This window comes from Typopeltis vanoorti, chromosome 24 (assembly GCF_054136105.1).
Source record: "Typopeltis vanoorti isolate ZY-2024b chromosome 24, IOZ_Tvanoo_1.0, whole genome shotgun sequence".
NCBI lineage: Eukaryota > Metazoa > Arthropoda > Arachnida > Uropygi > Thelyphonidae > Typopeltis > Typopeltis vanoorti.
In genome coordinates this window covers 58,605,251-58,626,370 of record NC_143572.1, presented here as the reverse complement: position 1 = coordinate 58,626,370, position 21,120 = coordinate 58,605,251, and the positions used below count along the sequence as shown (strand labels likewise).

Genomic DNA, 21,120 nt, shown 5'->3' with positions numbered 1-21,120 from the left:
TTTTTGTTTCTATGGCAAGCTTTTTGAGGAGGGGAAGAGTTGGGGTCCCGCGAGCAGTAGTTCTGGAGATCATGGGGATTCACTGGTAGAAAAGGCCGTATTTCAAGATATCCTTCTGAAAAATTCTTCGATGAATGTACCGATCTAAGTGCGTGCTGATTTGCCACACGAACCAGTTCTTGACATTGCTAAACAAATGCAGTACTGTTACAAGGGAGGAAATCGCCAGGCGACTACTGTCGGACAGTGCCCGATCGCAAGTTTAAGAAAAGAACTTGTGCAATTCACCTTTAACCCTGTGGAATCAGGACTGTATAATGATATAGTGAGCTTGTAAGTAGATTGCTGTGTGTTAATAACCTAGATTGTGTGTATACAGATGATAGAGTTGATTCTGTTTAACTAATGGCATAATGTGTTGAAGAGGTCAGAAAGCCAAACGCAAGTTTGAATGTGCATAAAAGACTATTGTAATTTTTAATAGTGCTTGTGTTACATAATGCTTAGAATGTGTATAGTATAATTTTGTTTTATATTATTTGTAATGAGAGTAGGGTTGTGTGTGCTAAAATCCATCCACGTGTCTAATAAGTTGAGTGTAAATAATTTCTTTGTCTAATGCTTTAACCGAATTGTTTTAATGAATGCATGGAGAATCAGGCACGTGATATGTCCTATTTCCTTTGTATATTAATTGTCTTAGAATAAAAATGTTTCGTTTTGTTAATAGCTTGCCTGATATTTGTTAGCCAATGCACTGTCTCATAAAAACAAATTGCACCTGTGTGACCTAAGTAAAGTAACAGCCATGACTGAGTAATTCGGAGTTGCTTGACATAAAATTGATTTAAAGGTTATTATACACATGCTTAGCTAAATTATTCTCTTGTATGTAATGGAAAGATAAAAAAATTCTTTTGACACAATCCTTAATGGTGCAGTCGTTAACAAAAATAAATTTTTAAGGATTAATACATTTGAATATAGCAACATAGATTAAGGATTTGATCCCAGCCAGAGACTTTTTCATCAGTCTACAGTACTAGCAGGAGTGAGAGTATACTTAACAGCATTGAAAGGGGTGGGGGAGTAAAGCTAAGTAGATTACTAAAGGATTAAAGTTGAATTAATAGTAATATATGCGAGTTCAAAATCAAAGCATATAGGCATTTTGTACAAGCTCAAGCAATCATGAAAATAACGAAGTAAGAGAGGAAATTCATAGAATAAAGAAGTAACGTCATAAACAATATAATAAAACAATAAATCACAAATACTAAATATTTACAGTACTTTATACATCACAGTTTTCATGTACATCTCTTGAGGGTACGTATCCTGGTGATTTTCCATGGAGCCTGTGTAGTTCAGCCAGTAGCAAACGGTGCCTGTTGGTTTTAAAGATTTGCATTCTATTTCTGTTGCATTTTGAGAATATAAATACTCTTCAACTAAAGTTGCTGGCTGGTGTCATTAAATGACACCAGCCACCAACAACATGTCTGCTGAATGAAAAAATTTCCCCAAACCATCAACCAAAAATTTTACTCTGTATAATTGAAGAACACCCACCCCAAAAATATAGTTGGTCTGAAGTTAATATCAAAATAGAGTTATTACTCATCACGTATTCTATACTTCGGGCTTTTGTGAAACTCTGTGTTAAATTGCTGAATGTCCTCTCATTAATGCTGGTTACAAACCAAATAAACTAAAAACTATTATTCAAAACAATAGTTACTAATATAACATATACTAATATTATAAACTCCTTTTCCATAATAAATGCTGCTATGAATGATCAGAAGCACAACAAATTTCTTATCCCTGAGCCAATAAGGCACATGTTTTCCGTACCAGCCCTCTCATTTTAATGGTGCACTTGGACAAAAGAACACTGGAACCAGTGGTGCACTCAGGATTTAATCTGGGGGGGGGGAAGTTGAGTAGACAATTTGAGAATACACACTATGCATTGCATATGACCTATGACTTTGTATCTGCAATGATTGCTAATACATGATACCTGTGATCTCCTCTGGCTCAGGCAAACGAAGTAGTGCTTGGTCTGCCCGAGCACTACTTCATTCATCTTGATTCCCAGAGCTATAGGATATTCCTATAGCGCTGGGAAAAAATTAGCAGTCACACCTTGTGTGACCGCTAATTCATAAGTAGTATACAAATAAAAGACACGACACAACATAAATAAAAAAATGAATTTTAATTAGGGAAAGATTTTTGGAAAATTTTGTAGGTTTTTTTTTCTTTTTTTTTTTTCCTTCTCTTTGGGAGTGCAAGGCCCCTTGGCTTCCCCTGTGGGTGTGCCACTGACTGGAACAGCTTTAGATCTTTTGACAGGTTTCAATCTTCTATCTTGCCTCCATGATGTTTATCTCTGAAGTGAAGAATATTTATTCAAGATAAAATAACCTTTTGCCAGAAAATGGGGTTTCCTTCCTATAAATGGATATTCTGCCTCAGAATGCATGGACAGATTAGTCCTATCAACAAGTACAAAGGGGCATGTCTAACATAGCCTTAGTACATGTAATAGTTTGAGAAGTTAAGGTCTGACATAATACAGAAGTGTTACACATAAAGTTAGAACTGATGAAGGACTAATTCAACATGAATCTGAAGTAAGATAGTGCCTGAACTACTGAAATTTGATCTGGGAACAACCTAAAGAGTATATATATTAAAATAGGATAACCCCTTCCTCTCATAAAATATGACTCCTAATCTTTTTCCAGTCTCATCAATGATGGAACTGCAGAATTGTAAGCCACAGAGCACCCACTTCATAATTAAGTCTTTATCTTAAGTTTAATATTTATGTCGCATTAAAAACCATAGAAAACAATGCTGAAGTAGACTATTTGGCATAGGGTTTTCTTAACCATAGCAGTTTTCTCAGATTAAATTGATCCTTTGTACTTTATTTGATTAATAGCATTTGTTGTACATCCAGGACTATACTGTATAAAAGCCCCTTGGGTAACTGTTACTGCATATACAGGGAGATATATATATTTTATGCATCATGTAAGTTTTATATCTGCATTCATATTTGTAGCATATTTGGACTACACATGTTCTACCCTGCAGTCATTTTCTGTGTGCCCCATTTGGAGGTCATTTTAATTATTGGTTAGTTATTTTTATTTCTCATTGTATCAGTTAGTGCATTTTATCAAGTTGTTCAGGTGTAACATTGGAAAGACCTGCGTTTGATTCCTGTCTAGAACACAAGGGCCCCTTATAAGGACTTCAGGTGGTGGTGTGTGTGTGTGTGGGGGGGGGGGGGGAATTAGCTGGTCTCATCATGGAGATTTTATCAAATCTCCATTAATCAATGAATACCTATAAATCAAATATTTTATTCTTAGATCAGAATTTAATTTGCTTATTATGGATAGCACTGTTTATAAAGATTTATATGTACTTGGTTCAAGAGCTTCTGGATGCCAACTTTTGTTAATTTATCAGTAAAGCTCTAGATTAAGTAATGTAATTTTCTAACTTCTGATTACTTTTATAATTGACAGAAAGAAGTCAATTCATTCTTAAGTTTCCTTGATAGTATAGTTTATAAACATCATCCTTTATTTTACCTATATATAATGATATGGGTTTAATTATTTCAGGTTGGGCCAACTCCTGAATGTAGTAGAGCGCTTATGAAGATGACCTATTGTCCTCACTGCCATGGGCTTCCTGATCTTAAGCCTTGTACCAACTATTGTTTGCATGTAATGACAGGATGCCTAGCTTATCATGCTGACTTAGATCAAGAGTGGAACAGTTACATAGGTAAATATTTGTACATTTCTGGAGTAATTTATTATTATTATTATTTTATTTTATTTTTTTGAGCTTCGCCATTTTGTATGGCGAGAAAATCTATCAAACTTTCATTTTCAGTTAAGATAAATTGTGTGTTGGTTTTGGTGATTACTGGGTGTTTAATTTATGGAATGTATAAATTTCGGAGCTTCCAGAACCAAGATTATGCTGTTTATAGCTTTGGCTATTAAAATCTGCCAGTAATCAACTATCTTATAATAGAAGATAATCCCTTCAGTGCGACCTGGGCAAAAAATTAATGCAAATAATTTTTTTTTTTTTTTTTCATCAGCTTTTAAATGAAAATGGACTGGTCTCTGGGCATTAAACATCCTATAAACATTAAAGTTAAGAAAATAAACCTGTAGAGTTAATACATGGTGAAATATCTGACATTATCAATGTCAAAAAAGTGGTAAATTTAAAATAACCCACTGCAACAAAATAGCTAGGATACTGTCATCAATAATGAATGACTGTGTGTAAGGATTAATCTATCTAAAATCCTGAGCTGAAAGTGAATAATGATCAAGAATATGTGGAGAGGCTGTAGTTCTTGCTGTGGTGTCACAGTGATTGATGATGGGAAGTCTACATTTTTTCCTTTCTTTCTTTACCTGAACATTATCAATCACTTATGGGATTTTTTATGCATATATTTTTTATATCCTTTTTTTTTCCTTTCTTTTTGTGTAGATTCCCTGATTATGCTTGCAACTAGGTTGGAAAGCTCATTCAACATAGAATCAGTACTTGAACCAATAAATATAAAGATTTCTGATGCAATTATGAATTTTCAGGAAAACGGAAATGCTGTGTCTGAAAGGGTAGGTAACTTAGATTTTCTAGAAATGTATATTGCATTAGTTTATAGATCAAATGAAAATTGTTGATTTTACTATTACTAAGTATTCCAGACAAATTTTCATGATAATATAGATATATAGTAAATATGAATGTAATTTATTGTGGTGGTGTATTTATAGTGAAATTTATCTTAAATTATTAGATTAACTTTTCTGATAAATAAGAACATTTCCAGTTCAGTTTCCAATTTTTAAAAACAGTAATTTTTCTTAATTTTAAATGTTTAAATTTATGAGACTTAAGTCTTGCAAATGTTTTCAGCTTTTTGAAAAATGTGGAAAGCCTAGACTTGGCAAAAGGAATGTTAAACATGAGCTGAAACAGGAAACCCTGAAATTTACATATCAGCATATGGTGCGTCCAACTACAGCTGCTGGAACTAGTGTTGACCGCCTCGTACAAAACATTAAGAAGAAAATGAGGAAAGCCAAGAAATTTTGGACACAACTACCCAGACAAATTTGCAGTCACCCACAGATTGCTGATGAACCAAGGAAAGAAGACTGTTGGAATGGTGCAGGAAAAACAAGGTGGGTGTGTTCTTATTTTATAATACATAAAACTTTGAAACATTTCAAACTGAGAAGTATAAATTGCTGTAGAGTCATGTGATTCCAGTTAAGGATATGTTGACACATTGTTGCCAAGTGGCTAGCATATTCTGCTCTCCAACTAACAAACTGTAGAATTTGAATTCTATCATAAGCAATGGATGTTTTTGGGGGAGTGTTTAAGTGGTAGATATTTATCTCCTGGTGTGAACTTCATCTACCAGAAGTTATATCTCCCTAAAACCTTTGGTGGGACTTCTCTGGAAAACAGTATTGTCCGGTAAGGTTTATTAAGGTGAACTGAATTAGCCATTAGTCAGTTATACCTGAAATAAAAACATGCAGAGATAATTCAAGAAGTTGTAAAACTACAGCAGTATCACTATATCTGAAAGAAAAGTAAAGACCATCTCCCTGCTTTACTGGAGGTCTAAAATGCTTAAAGTCAATGTTTAGTCTCTTGAGCAGAGTTTCCAAGTTATCTATTAGCCCAGCCATGGTACTAAGCCTAATGTGCTATATGCTAACAGTTCATAGGTGGGATGCACTAAAAATTCTGTAGTGATCATTCATGGTTATCTGAGAGATTAAAAATGAGAATTAGTAACCTAAAGTGTGTTATATCACAGTAATCTACCATGAACAACACCTATGAAAATAACCTGTACAAGAAACAGAAACACCATGTCTATGAGATAGCAGCTAGAGTGAGTTAGTAAGAGAGGGGTCACCATTTAGCAAAATTGTCCTGTTCTGGATGACATTAGGGACATTTTCTAGATAGGTCTCTAATTTCATCAGCTTTTACTTTGCTGTCTTCTAAACTTCCATCCCAAACTGCATCAAGCCATCTATCTCTCCACTCTACTCTGTTTTTTTTTTTCACTGACATCTTTGTGTTGAACACCTGTTTTATGCATTCTTGGATATTAATGATGTCACATGTCATTTTTAATATCGATCTATCATCAGTGCCCCCTTTTCACTCCTTTAATTTTAATTCAGGACTCATATCTGTGGACTCTGCTCATTGAACAACTATTATTTCAGATACAAAAGTTAAAATGCAGTTTGAACTGTATGCTTTCAAGTGGGTTGCTGTTTTGACTAATTTCTCTTTTGCTCTATATAAACTCATTCCAAAGTTTATAGAAGAAACCTAATAGTGACTAATTAAACCGATTGTAAAAAATAAACCAAAATAATTCAGACGCAATGCTTGAATATGGAGAAATAAAAAGAAGTGTGTGTGTGTGTGTGTGTGTGTGTGTGTGTGTGGACTAACAATAGAAATGTATAAAGGCTTCTTATGAAAAGAAGTCTAGAGATGCCATGCAAATTCATTGCATGCAGACACACCACACAGCCCACCCATCTACATTATTTATTCCTACTGGTATCACTATCCAGCATCTACACATTACACCACCATCTGTACATTGTGCTATCTCCCTTCTACTAATAGGATTATTGTCTTAATTGTATTGTTCTCTGGCCAATTTGCCTTTGTGTAGGATGAAAATTCAGAGTTTCTGGTAGAATGCTGCTGTCTCTACATGTCATCAACTAACTCATCTCTGAGTGAAAAAATCCTATATTAAGATTCCCTATCATGATGAGAATTGAACTCGTATCTTTTCAGTCAAAGAGCACAGTATTCCATTGCTCTTCCATTCCATTGCACTACAGAGATAAATTTTGGGGGAAAAAAATCTTGAAGTAAAAGGAAGAGCCAGGGGAGGGGGGGGCACTTCTAAAAGGAGTATTCTTTTCCATCTTCAGTAAGAGCAAAATTGTATATGTGGAAGTTTTTTAATGATAATCAATGGTTCAGAAGATGGAGGGGAGGGATCTGATTCTAAAGCTGCCCTGTTTTGAAGGTTCCTGATGTTCTTGGGGAAAGGAATTAATTTATATATTACTTTCTACTTTAAAAGCCTTAGTAAAATCAGTTGTTTGGTAACAACAATAATAGCTTCATAAAATTTAGAACAGTGATTTTCATTAATAGAATGTTCAGCTATTTCAGAATTTTTGCTGTTCTATTTAGCACATTCAAGTACATTTCGCTGTTTTGAAAGAACAACAAATTGATCCCCAATCAATTCTCCCATCTTGATGGGAGACCAAATAAACAAAATCGTTAATGTACATGTTTGACGGATGTGAAAGACTGTTTTTTAATCTTACACACAAAAAAGGTTAAATGCATCATATTTCAGTCCTGAGCAACTGCACTTCATTGATTCAATAGTCATCTGTCTGAATAAGCCTTCTGAACTATGCAGTGTAGCTGTTAAAATTTTTATATCTCCATATTTAAATATTTCAGGTTAAATACAGTCCTCTCCATCTGCCTTTCCACACTTCTAGTTTCTGATGGCATCTTCTATTTAGTGCTGTAAATATTTTAACTGCATTTCTATTGGATATTGTGTATCATAATTCTTTTGCTTCAGAAGTTTTTCTTTATTTAATAATGCTTCAAAGTACTTATTTCATGCATTAATATATCTATCCTCAGTTACATATCACTGTCGTATTTGATTCTTTTTGCATCTTTTGCTCCATTTCTAAGCTTTATTAATAACCTTCAGAACGTTTTGCCACTGGTATATCTTCTATATTCCTTGTAAAATTTTCCACTTTTATGCATAACTTAGAGAATATACAGAAAAATGCATATGCTCTTAACCTATATACTTTAACTTCCATTTTCCACCACGGAGTTCTGTTATTTTTTAAACTTGCAAACAACTTTGTGCTATATGCTTTCCACACTGAGTCAATGTTTTCTTCAACTTTCTTTTGCTACACTTCTGCTAAGTTTGATTTAACCTCAGCATACTTGACTGAAGAAACTCCAGTAAAGTTCAGAACCAGCCTGGGTAGTGACCTTTTCCATAATGCATAGCAATCTACACACGCTATTGGTGTGTATTGATAGGGAATTTTGCATTATTGGATGCTAAGGCAATTGATGTGGAATCGGCAGCCTCTATACACAAGTAGCTAGTCTTGAAGATGCTTTACATGAAACTGTTTGGTTATGCATGGATATAGAATTAGAACAAGAATGTAATTTCTTATAGATATTATTTCTGAAAAAATTTCCATGTTATAAATAAATTTTCACTCTAAATAAATATTAATTTTTATGGCTATTTTTGCCTAGTTTTGTTTAGTAATACCCCTTTTTATAATGTCATTGACTTTTTGCTCAATTTTTAGGGCATTACTGATGTTTTAAAGACAGATGCATGAAAAATATATGGGAAAAATAATTTGGTACGTGCCTTTTGTAAGATGTTCCTGGTTGTCTTCTTATTGAGTGGCGTATGGCGATATACATTTGCATTACTGCTGAAGTATGACTGAAAGGGGTGGGAAGATGTGGGAAAATTGTGGGCGAGGCAAGAAGTATGTGAATTTTAAAACCAGGGTTTTAAGAGTTGGCTGTGAATTCTTTGGGAAGAAGGTGAAAGATAGAAATTTTTTGGGAAGGGATAAGGACAGAATATGATGGAATCTTGTTCCATCATATTCTATGTACATCTGAAAGTTACTGAACTTACTCATCAGAACTCCATGTTTCTTTCTATTTCAGATCCTCTTGTATGCTATGTAGCCAATTAGTTCATGTCATTGAGCAGAAATTTAGCAAGTACTTCTTTATTATTAGTCCTGCCCCTTTTCTAGTTTTTCCTAAAACATTTCTGATTTCTGGGATTCATTCCCTACTCTATTGTTTTTAAGTACTATTTATGTTCCGTGAAGATAGAAGATGTGAAATTCTCCTAAAATGATTTATTCAGTAATAGGAAAGGAAGGAGTAGTTACAGTATTCATCTTCAAAATTAGAAACCTTTTGAGTGACAGCTAATAAGCTGTCACTCAAAAGGTTTATGATAAATTTTGAGATAAATTTATCATAAATTTTGATAAGTTGCAGATAAATTTTGAGGGCATTATTGAGTGACAGCTAATAAGCTGTCACTCAATAATGCCCTCAAAATTTATCTGCATTATCCTACTTGAAAATTTCCTAATTTTCAAGTAGGATAATGCAGATAAATTTTGAAATAGACATGAGTATCTCATGGGCATATTTCCTCATGGTTTTCCCACTGAAAGTTCTAGTAGAGAAAATGTAAAGTTCAGGATCAAAGTAGATACCTGTAACAGAGCATACCAGGAAGTTAAGAACTGGACATTGGTTTAGAAGCCCCCACTTGATTCTTGCCATTTCATTCTAAGAAGTATGAAGGTAGTCTCTTACAGTATTATAGCTTCAGTCCTTAAGTAAATACTCTCTACATGAATGTCGAGAGTATTTACTACATTCATTATAATAGTGGATGTGTTCATCAAAAAATTTCCAGCAAAGAATTCTATCCTTAGTGTTTAGCAGTTTTATTCTAACCTTCAGAATCTTGTGAATTAATCATGAGCAGATGAGTATAAATAGACAGATTGCATGTTGTTCATGGAACTATAAATGCCAGAAATATTGTAATGTCTTAGACCTGGTTGCCAAAATGGGTGGTCTCTCTATTACATAATGGTCTGTGGGTTTGAATTCCAATGTGGTCGAACGTTCAAATGTCTTCAGGTGGTACATGATTTTCATCACCTGGTATAAGACCTGGCATACCCTGCATACTTGTAAACCTGAAATAGCCTCCAAAAAATATCATATTACTCAGAGTAAAGTTTCTGTTATCTAATTATTAGTCCATTTGTGGTAATAATTTTGTCTATCTTTATGAGTAAGATTGCTGTTAAAGACAGGAACAGGTGCTCATTATCTGCCATATTAAGTAACTTTGCTGGCCAATATAATCACCTGAATCACTGAAAAAAAAGATTATTCAAATTAAGTGGATATAGAATCCAACATTATTTCAAAGCCGAAAAATCAGAAATCCAAAAATGGTATCCATAAGAAAGCATACATGTACAGCATGGTGAGCTTCACTTGAAGATCAAATTTTCTCAGCAGATGCATTGCAAGAATTTTATGTATGCATAAAAAAAATGTGGACTGTTAAGATGAATGAAAAGTAGGAAAGGGTGTTAATGTATGTAAGAAGTGTAATGATAGATTAGAGCATTTAAAATGGGAGCTAGCATTACTGGTAGTAATCAGAAATCAGCCAAATTCTGTAGATACAATCATCTTCCAGATGATTGTATCTACAGAATTATATCTATATTTGTGGGCACAACTAACTTGGTGAAAAAAAAAAAATGTGGCTAGGAACTTGAACTTGTGGAAGATGAAGGATAATAATGTTTGGTGAGAAAGTAGTTAGCATGTTGCCCAGATATGATAATAGTAAGGAGAAGCAGAGATAACAAATAGCAAGATGACTGAGTTGTGCGAGGCAGAGTATGTTCAATTTGTGAATCTATGGAGTGAATTTGAAGGGAAGTTTAGGTTGATGGTTGGTTTTTGAATGGATATGGTATCGGGCATTTAGATAAACTATTATTTGCTGAGAAGGCACAGAATCAAGAAGTTAGTATAGCTAATGATCAAAGAGAGATTGTGAAGCAGGTTGTAGAAGAACAGGATGAAGATGGATACAAGTTAGAAGATGTGATTATGACAGAATGTAGTGATTGAATGCATAAAGGTGGGGAGGAGATGGGTATGAATGGCAGTCAGTCTGGATCAGAGAAACTGGTGTGGTAAGCTAGCTAGAGTAGCGAATGATGGTTGGTGGGATGGCCTCAAAGATAAGACGATTGTTATGTTTGTATACTAATGTAAGGAGTATTAAAATTACAGGAGCTGAGTTTGTTGCATCGATTAAGTATGTCCAAAAATAATTGGTATGGGTGAAACTTAGTTTTATGAGGATAATATATTTTGGGAATAGAAATGGAATGATATGCAATTTTGCAGAAGAATGGGAAGTGAATTCTTCCCATTCTTGTGTGTGTGCTGTTAATGATGGCAGGGAAAGTGTGTCTACAAAGAGTGGAAGTTGAAAATGGTAGTACATTTGGAGATTTTGAATCTGTGTGGTGTGAAGTTGAAATTAACAAAATAGTATATCTAATAGAATGTTGCTGTTGGCCAGGAAATATAAAGCATAATACTAATTATGAACTGTTTATGTAGATTGGTTAGGCATGTAAAAAGGTGATCCTAATGGGAGATTTTAATTATAAGAATTTAGATTAAAGGAGGGGATAGTGTATGGCAACAGGGAGAGTGAATTTGTTGAATTTCTTAGGGCTAACTGTCTTGAGCAACATTCATGTAGTGTTTCAAAAGATGTTATGGAGGAGGTACAAGACAGTTGTGGTGATCAGATGCATGAGAAGTATAAAGTGCACACTAGAAAGCTAAACAACCATAGTAAAGAAAGGAAAGGCATAGTATGAGAGGAGATTGGCTAGTCAGGCCAATGATTATTGGGAAATTCTTCCATTATATGGCAAGCAAGAGGAAGAATAAGCATGGCAGATTGACACTGGTGGATAGTTATGAGGGTAGCAGAGTGACCATTGCAGAGGATATAGTTGAATTATTTAATGACCACTTTGTCTGTGTATATCATACTGATGTAAATGATGGTGTGCAACATGTTGAAGGGAAGCAAGTATTAGGAGAATTAGAGGTGAAAGAATCAGGTGTATGAGATGTTGAGTGGGTTAATGTTAATAAGGCTGGAATGGATGATGTATCACATTTTTAAGGAATGCATAAAACATTTGGCTATTCCCTTGACCTGGTTATTTAATGAAAGTCTTGTAAATGGGTAGGTTAGGTTACTAAGGAGTGGAAAGAAAGCAAGATAATACTGTTTATGCAGATCCACTATAAGTATGGTTCTAGACAGAAGTTTCCAATTATAGACAAGTCTGTATATCTGCAATTGTAGTCATATTTGTGAGATTGGTAAGGCAGTAGAATACAGGATTAGGTTGGACATATGATTCTTTATGATTGTAAGCATTGGCTTGTAAAGGGATAGGTCTTGTTTTAGTAACTTGCATTTTATGATAAAGTAATGAGTGTGTTAGACAAGGGAGTATACACAGACAAGCTACATTACAACTCAAACAGTAAGCCAGAGTAACACTAATTTGATTGACCATTATTCTACTGACCTAATCTCTAGTGTGGGGAAAAAAAAAAAAAAAAAAAAAAAACTTATATCAAATCTATATCCTCATTTACATGGCCAGAGAACAAATTCATATTAACCTTTAATATAGCAATAGTGGTGGCCTAATCAATAAAATATTATTAAATAGGCAGAATCATTGAAAATGTCAACTGTGTTGTGAATGGAGAACCTGTGGAACAAGTAAAACGGTTCAGCTACTTAGGCACAATTTTTACGGAAGATGGTAAACTAAATGTAGAAATAGACAACAGAATCAGCAAAGCTGGTATCGTGGGAAGTCAATTGAATAAATTCATATGGAATAAGAAAGAAATTAGTCGGAACACTAAATTAGCTGTATACAAGACTGTGTTCAAACCAATTTTAACTTATGGATCTGAGAGCTGGGTCAGAAGTAAAACACTTGACCAAAGACTAGAGATCGCAGATATGAGAGTCCTGAGAAAGATTAGAGGTGTGAACAGATGGCATCAATGGCAATATCATATTAAAAATGAGGATATTAGGAAAGAACTTGACATTGTCAGCATCCAGGAATGCGTTAGCAGAGCTAATCTCAGATGGTATGGTCACTTAAATAGAATGGGAGAGGAAAGATTAGCAAAACAAGTGTTCTCTGCCAGGTTGGCAGGAAAACGACCCATAGGAAGACCAAGATATAGGTGGATTGATACGGTACAAAGTGCCTTAGACGATAGAAATATAAGATCTGATAATGTTGGAGTCTTGACAAGTAACAGACTGATTTGGAGGAAAATTGTATATAGGAAGTTAGTAATGATGTAATTTTTTCATGTAGTACTGTCATATCCTGTACACCCCTTGAGGGTACATGGCAGGAATTTGATGATGATGAATAACTGTTGACTACAATCCTATGTGCCATCCATATTCTTGAGATCTTTAAACCATCATTATTTTTGAGATTAGGGTAATTGATAAGAATTTCACTGGTGGTATGTGCTTATACCAGATTTTGGTGTGATGTAATGAATAGGATCTTTTTGTCATGTCTGTGTAGAGTAACCAAGGCATGATCAGAAAGGCCAGATTTATCATAGATTAAATTTAATGTCTCATTTATGTTCCTTTTTCCAGATAAGAAATGCACGTTTTGTTTCCCCTATGGATACAAATGTGTGGTGTATCCTGAAATTAAAGAACTTATTCAACTCCTCCAAGGATCCACTTCTACCATTGGCCCACCCTAGGAGTATACCTGGAATTTGCCTTATATAGGTGAAACTGCATGCACCATTCCTATCAGAAAAAGGGAACATAAATTACATGTTAAAATTAATAACTGTGGTAAATCTGGCCTTTCTGATCATGCCCTGAATACTCAACACAGAATTGACTAGAAGGGCACCTGTTCAATACAGCACACCAGAACCTGGCATGAGTGCAAATTTAAAGAAGCCTCTGAAATTCTTATCAACCACTGTAATCTCAACAACAATAATGATGGTCAAAAAATCTCAAGAATGTGGCTAGCACATATTCAACTCACTTAATGTTCAATTTCTTACAGGTCATTTATAATTAGTACTCCAGGATCTTAGCCTTAATATATTATCAGTAAGTGTTGTGGTTGTTAATAATAATTCAATTATCATTATACTATTATTATCCTATATTGAACACTTATTTTAAATAGTGATTAGGCCATCACTATTGCTGTATTAAAGGTTAATGAGTTTGTTCTCTAGTCACGTAAAACAGGGTGCAGGGTTTTTTTTTTTTTTTTTTTGCACACTAGAAGTCCAGTCAGTAGAAAGACTTTACCAAATTAGTTAGCATTGTCATACTATTTTCAGTTGCAATGTAGCTTGTCTGTGTATGTGTATTGTCAGATGATGACCTTAATACGAAGATAAGAACATAGGGAAATTTATTATTCTTAACACAGTAGCAGTTCCCATGATTTTATCAAAATGATAATAAATAAATAAATACAACTCAGAGACTAATAGTGATGCTAAAATGAACATTGATTTATAAGGATAAGGAAGTCACTTTTTCTCTTTATATTCCCTTAGTATGACTGTACTTGGACTACTATGCACGGATTTTGTCTCCTTGTGTTCTGAGGGAATGAAGAAGCTGTGGAAAGGGTACAGAGGAAAGTTACATTGGTGATATTGGGATAATGGAATGTAGATTGAGGACACATTGAGAGTAATGTGGCCTGTGGACACTGTTAAATAAGAGAAAGAGTTGTGATATGATATGCTTAAACTTCTGAAAAGGTGTTTAAAGTTTATAGGATATTAGTTGAAATTTTTTGTTACATGGAAGATGGGAAGAGCATAAGGGGACACCATGGAAATCATGGGTGTTTCGACATTATGCTGATAGAGGCGCTCAGATTGAACAAATGTTGAATTTTTTATTAATTTGCATATCGCCCGATTAACTTCTTATTTGCACAGTTTGTTAGTTAGTACTGCCGTATAGCTACAGAAAAATCATCATAGCGATATAAGCAATTCTTAGTGAATGCCATTACGTTTGCATTGTCTACAGCATTTGGGAAAATCAAGGTTCTTTGAACAGAAAACACAAAAAAATGCAATTTTTAGCAATGTGCACATTAAAGTGGGTGAAAGCTAGAGTTTTCTCTTTTCAGAGCAAGTGCAACAGGTAAGCTGTTGCATTTGCTCTGCAAAAGTGTGAATGACATGGATGATGTATGGCCTTCTTTGAGCCCTTGATAATAATAGAGCCCAGGTTTCTAATAATAATAATGTTCTATTAACTATAGCAATAATTCTGTAACATTTCATTTTTATATTTAAGGGATTGCTTGAATGTTTACATTTATACTATTCAGTTAGAAAACTCCACAATATTTATGAAGGTTCCCTCTTAGCCAATAAAACAACAGTAGAAATATGTGCATTTTATCTTATAACAAAACTCATTTGAACTTTTCTCCATTATAAGTTATTTTGATACAAAAAACTTTAAAAAAAAGATTGGACTGCATTAGACAATAGAAGCCAAATTTTAAATTTGTTTGCTGAGAGTACTGCAGTTAAAGAACAGCCGTAAAGTTCATCTTCATACAGTGCCATGCAGTTATGGTTGTCATTTTACACATTTTTGTGTAAAATGACGTTCCCCACAACATTCCTCCCCCTTTCCCAAAATACATTCTACAACTGTGTAGCAGTGGGCATTTTTGAGAGGAAGGTGGAAGTTGCATAAGTTTAATTGAAAATAAGCATTAATTAGATAAAGAAATAATTTGAGATACTTTAATAAGAGTCTTTATGGCCATTACCTATATATGAATTTGTTGCACAGCATGTGGTAATAGAATTTTTTTATATTTTAATAATAGTTGACAAGGATGGTCAACTATTATAAAAAATTATTTTTAAATGTATGTTGATGTAGGCATATATTCCTAAAAGGCTTTTCCTTCAAGATCATTACTGTTTTCTTTTTTTTTCCTCTCTAATTGCCCTCCCAATTTTGTAAAACTACGTGAAATCTGGGAATCATTTTTGAAATTCCATTTTAAACTTAAGGCACTTTAATCGTTCAGCTTTTGAAGTTCAAAATTTATCAAGTTGCTATATACATTGGCCTTATTTTGTGTAATATTTCTATACGTAGTCAATCTGATTCGACTTCTCAACTTTATTTTGACACCACAACAACTACAAAGCATTGGCTGTTACAGTGGATTTTATGATATTTCTGCAGCAGCATGCATAAATTAGTAAGATTAATTCATTCTCCATAAGTGCTGTTATCAGAAAAGACTAAAAAAGATTGTTTTAACAAGCCACAAAGCAATTTCTGAATAAAATGCACTGAACTGAACACTTCGTAATACATTTGTTTGATTGTAATACGATCCCTTTCAGATTTTGATGGACAATATTATTTTACAATCTGCTTATACATTTTTTGTTTCAAAATTAACCAGTTTTCATACCATAGTACAAAATCTGAAACATTCATCTTGGAATGTTTTCTTATACCTTAAATGTAGTTTTTAAGGTAAAATTGGATATGTTTGTATATTTTTCCTACAGCATTATAAAATATCACAGCACTTTGATGTTTGAGTGATTGTATTTTGTTTTTAAAATTATACATCTTCCCTCACAAAAAAATGCAGACAACAAAACCAGTTTTTAATAATTTTTTTACTTTCACACCTTGAAAGCTAGTAGCTAGCTAATAAATTATATGTATTTTTTTAACATTAGTAATTTTATAAACCTTAGAATTACAACTTTAGTATTTACAGAGAATGATTTTATATTTAAGTTGGATTCATCTACTGTGACATTTAATATACAACCGCAATCTAACTATTTACCAATGGCCATTATAAAAGTATATTATGATGCTCAGTGGTGAAATGTGATTATAAGGTTATATTTTGCCAGCTGTAGTTTTGATTTGCATTTCCTCGTGTCCAGGTAAAGTAAGAAAAACCCCTGAACCTCCTTGGTTGAGTGCTTCATCAGATGATCCATCAGTGTAGATAGACAATGACATGGTTGAGATTATTTAAGTGATGTATAGTGTCAAGTCCTTTCCTTTTATTTTCTTCCTGTGAATCCTTTTTTGAACAAGATTCTAGGAGATTTAAGTTTATCATTGTGCTTTTTGGTAGAAAAGTGGAAAGGAATGGCTCTTTGCTTATTTCAATGGACAGATGTTCTAAGTCGTTCTGTTTACTAATTTCATGATCATATTGTAAAGTGGATGATCTCTTTAGTCTAGATTTTCTTATCCAGGCATGAAAGTCCTGAGTGAGATGTGATCCTGTTGTTGGCTCCTGATCCTGAATTTAACTATGGAGAGTTTTCTTCTGTCTTCTAATATGTGAAATCCACATTCTTGTTGAGCTTTTAAGTTATTTGTAGATGAGACTGCACCTATAATAATTTTTGATGCTCTTGATTGTACTCTATCAAGTTTTACTTTTGAGCTAGTAGAAGCTGGAGCCCAGATTGATGAGTCATATTCCATAGTTGGTCGTATGAGTGCAGTATATGAATTTAACTATGGAGAGTTTTCTTCTGTCTTCTAATATGTGAAATCCACATTCTTGTTGAGCTTTTAAGTTATTTGTAGATGAGACTGCACCTATAATAATTTTTGATGCTCTTGATTGTACTCTATCAAGTTTTACTTTTGAGCTAGTAGAAGCTGGAGCCCAGATTGATGAGTCATATTCCATAGTTGGTCGTATGAGTGCAGTATATGTAGTTTTGAGTGTCTTTGGTTTTGCATCCCACTTTGTTCCACAAAACCTTTTGATGATATTAAGCTTTTTAAAAGCTTTATTGGATATATTTGTAATGTGAGTTGTAAATCTCAGTTCAGCCTAAGTATTTTGGAGACTGTTTTTTCTATTTTGGTATTATATATTTTGATTTGGGGATTGAAATTGTGTCTATTTTTCTATCAGTGGAGAAGATGCTCAGTTTTGTTTTTTCTGGGTTTATCTGTAATTTAAGTTCTCTTGCCCATCTTTCTAAGCTTTTTATTGAATTATTTAGGACTTTTTCAGATTGTTGAGGATTACTACTTGTGTGCCAGATTGCTATATTGTCTGCGTAGCATGCTATTTTTGTGTCATTTGTTATGTGAGGATGAATATTGTTCATATAGATGAGAAATAGGAGTGGGCTTAAGACAGAACCTTGTGGTACTTTAGTCCAAGTTTGATGCATGTTGGAATAAATTACATTTACTTTTACTTTCATTTTTCTTCCTTTCATGAAATCAGAAATCCAAATTAATGCATTCCTCCTTATTCCAGTATCGTATGCAATTTTTATTAATTTTCGTCTCCAAACACGATTGAAGGCAGCTGTGTGAGATCCAAGAATATTGCTGATTTTATTTTAACGGTATAGATGCAAACACAGATTGATAAGAAAATAACTATTTGTTGACTTAATTGCCTCAGGGCTCACTTTAGTGAGTACAGACGCGGCAAACCCGAGGTACCTGATGCTGGACCATGCCTTACTTCATGTAATATACAGGTAACCCTCGTATAATGCTATGTTAGGTTCCACAGAAATGCCGCATTATATAAATCGCGTTATGTGAGACTCAGATCACATAGAAAAAGTAGGATTATGTTCCGAAATCGGTTTTTTTTTTTTTTTTTTTATATAAACAACAATGACATATCCAACAGAAAATATTTTTATTTAATTCAGGTAATTCATGTAAGTTAAGAAAACATATAAACTATGAAACAAAATACATTGTATAAACTTATAAAAATTGCAAATTGTACGCAAACTTCATTGCCCATAATGCATAAAAATGTTTTAGGCAAAATAAAATAAAGTGCATATTTTAATCATCATCACTCTCTTCAAAACTAATATTTCGTAGATGTTCTTTATTTACGAGTGGCCAGACGTCGTCATCACTTGAAATCTCTTGGGCATCATTTGTATAATTCTCATTGCATACTTCAGCTGGTTTAGTTATCAAAAAGTCAGTAATAGGACCTTGCTTACCACTATGCTGAAAATGTTTATTAAGTTCATAATATGGAGCTAAACAAATATTCAATTGTGTTGTGAATTTTCCGGAGCCCTCCATTAAGAAATTATTATCTGTAAAATAACTTCCTAACTTTCTTGCCAAGTCAAATCCTTCTGCTAATTTCTTTAAACTGAATTCTTGAACAGATTCATCACAATCGGAATCTTCGGCAGAACTTTCCCCACCATTTGGTTCGACGTCATCTATTAATTGTACCAGTTCCTCCTCATTTAAATCTATTTCCCCATCAATCAATTCACTAATTTTGTTTTCAACCATATTGCAAAAGCCCTCTAAGTGGCCATTACTATAAAAATAATTTTTTTACATAAAAGTCATTACATATTGTATGTAACTCACTAGAAAATAAAATTTTCAGCTTGAGATTAACACACTTATAATTTTTAATGTGCTTTCCTGGCAGAAAACAAAGACAATTTTCAACAATAAGACTTTATACGGTAAGCAATTGATGAACATGCGTGCTAAAGGGTATTTCCCCTAATATAAATTTGCTACTTATAACTACATGCGCGATATGGGCAGATCCCAATTTAATGAAGATAAAATTTGATTTTTAAATCGCACGGTGAAAAATATATGAAAAAATAAAGGGTTACTAAAATTTGTAGACCGTATTTTGATCGAAACTGCATTGTATAAGTATTGCATTATACGAGGGTTATCTGTTATATTATCTGTAGACTGGTCCCTCCTCTTCCTTCCATGTTTCTTTCTTTCTTCTCTTGTTGTTACTTCCTCCGAATGCTATTAGAGTATTCTAGGGCACTAGAGGTGAATCTTTCCTATTTTGCTGTGTCATTTCATCTTATGCAAACATGGTAGTGCTAACAGGGCATTACCAAACACTAATTTGGCCAGGTCATTACACAATGGTCATACCACATTGTCCGTCATGCGGGTTACCAAGGGACGCGTTTGGGTTTTAGGCAGAGGGATCCGTTCACAAAATATGTTACAGTCTCCCTTAGACACCACTCCTCAGCAATCTGCTAGAGGAAATTCCATCAGTGGGCTCGATACCTGTTTGCAAAAGGACGGAAATGGCAATGACAACGGCACCAGAATATGGCTTTAGGCAACTGGAATATCGTCTCTTTGACAGGGAAGGAGAAGGAACTGGTTGAGGAAGCCAAGTACTACCAACTAGATTTAGTCTGCTCAGGTGGGTGTGTGGGGATACTCGCAAGTCCCTGGCTGTCAGACTGTGTTGCTGAGTGGATCCCATTGGGGGAACGGGTATGTGTATTAAGGCTCCAGATGAAAAACCATGACTTGGCTGTGATGCAAGCCTGTGTACCTAATCTGTAGTCAGAATACTCTGCCTTCCTAGAGGAAGTGGATGCTGCTTTTGACAGGGTGGCAGACATGGAATCAGTCCTGCCAATAGGTGACTTCAATGCACATGTTGGAACAGATGACCAGATGTGGAGAGGTGTGGTTGGGAGGAACGGAGACCCTGACCTTAACGTGAATGGGTTGAAATTATTGGACTTCTGCTGTACTAACAGCTTGTCCATAATGAATACCTTCTTTCAGCACCGAGGAGTCCATAAGTACACCTGGTACAGGGATACACTTGGACAAAGATCTCTGATTGACTTCTTTATAGTCTCAGCAGACCTGTTTTCCTCAGTCCTGGACATTTGTGTGAGGAGAGGGGCAGAACTGTCAACTGACCACCACCTTGTCTGTACTCCACAGTTTCAGAAACCAGATGCTATTGTCAACGCTGTTAGGCCCAAGCAGCTATACCATGTGAAATGGGAAATATTGGAAAATGAGGCTGTGAGGAAGAATTTTGCAGATATTTCCTCCAGGTTCAAAGAGATTCCTAAGCATACTGCAGATGTTGAGGTGGAATGGGAGCTGTTCAGAACTGCTGCCTCTGCACTCATGCTGTGGCAGAAAGAGGCTCAGCGTGGCGACGGGAAGTGAGAAAAGGACCTCTTGGGGGAACCAAGAGGTCTAAAAAGCTGTCCGGGCAAAAAAGGAGGCCTACCTAACATGGCTTAGGGTCAGGCCACCTAAGATGTGTTTCTGGTACACTGAAGCACGAAAAGCTGCTGCTGAGGCAGTAAAGAAAGCAAAGCAGAGAAGGCTTGGGAATCCCTTGGAGAAAGATTAGACTCATCCTATGCAAATGC

At 34.5% G+C, this 21,120-nt stretch overlaps 1 protein-coding gene across 1 annotated transcript in view; it reads left to right on the top strand.

Annotated features, from left to right (window-relative positions):
* The window catches only part of LOC150093260 (glypican-6-like), a 162,572-nt gene that overhangs the window by 119,425 nt on the left and 22,027 nt on the right, over positions 1-21,120 (top strand). The window contains exons 5-7 of the mRNA XM_090413449.1: positions 3,651-3,816; positions 4,546-4,676; positions 4,978-5,246. Of these exons, the coding sequence (XP_090269575.1) occupies positions 3,651-3,816; positions 4,546-4,676; positions 4,978-5,246 (566 nt within the window). The remainder of the gene's footprint in view (positions 1-3,650; positions 3,817-4,545; positions 4,677-4,977; positions 5,247-21,120) is intronic.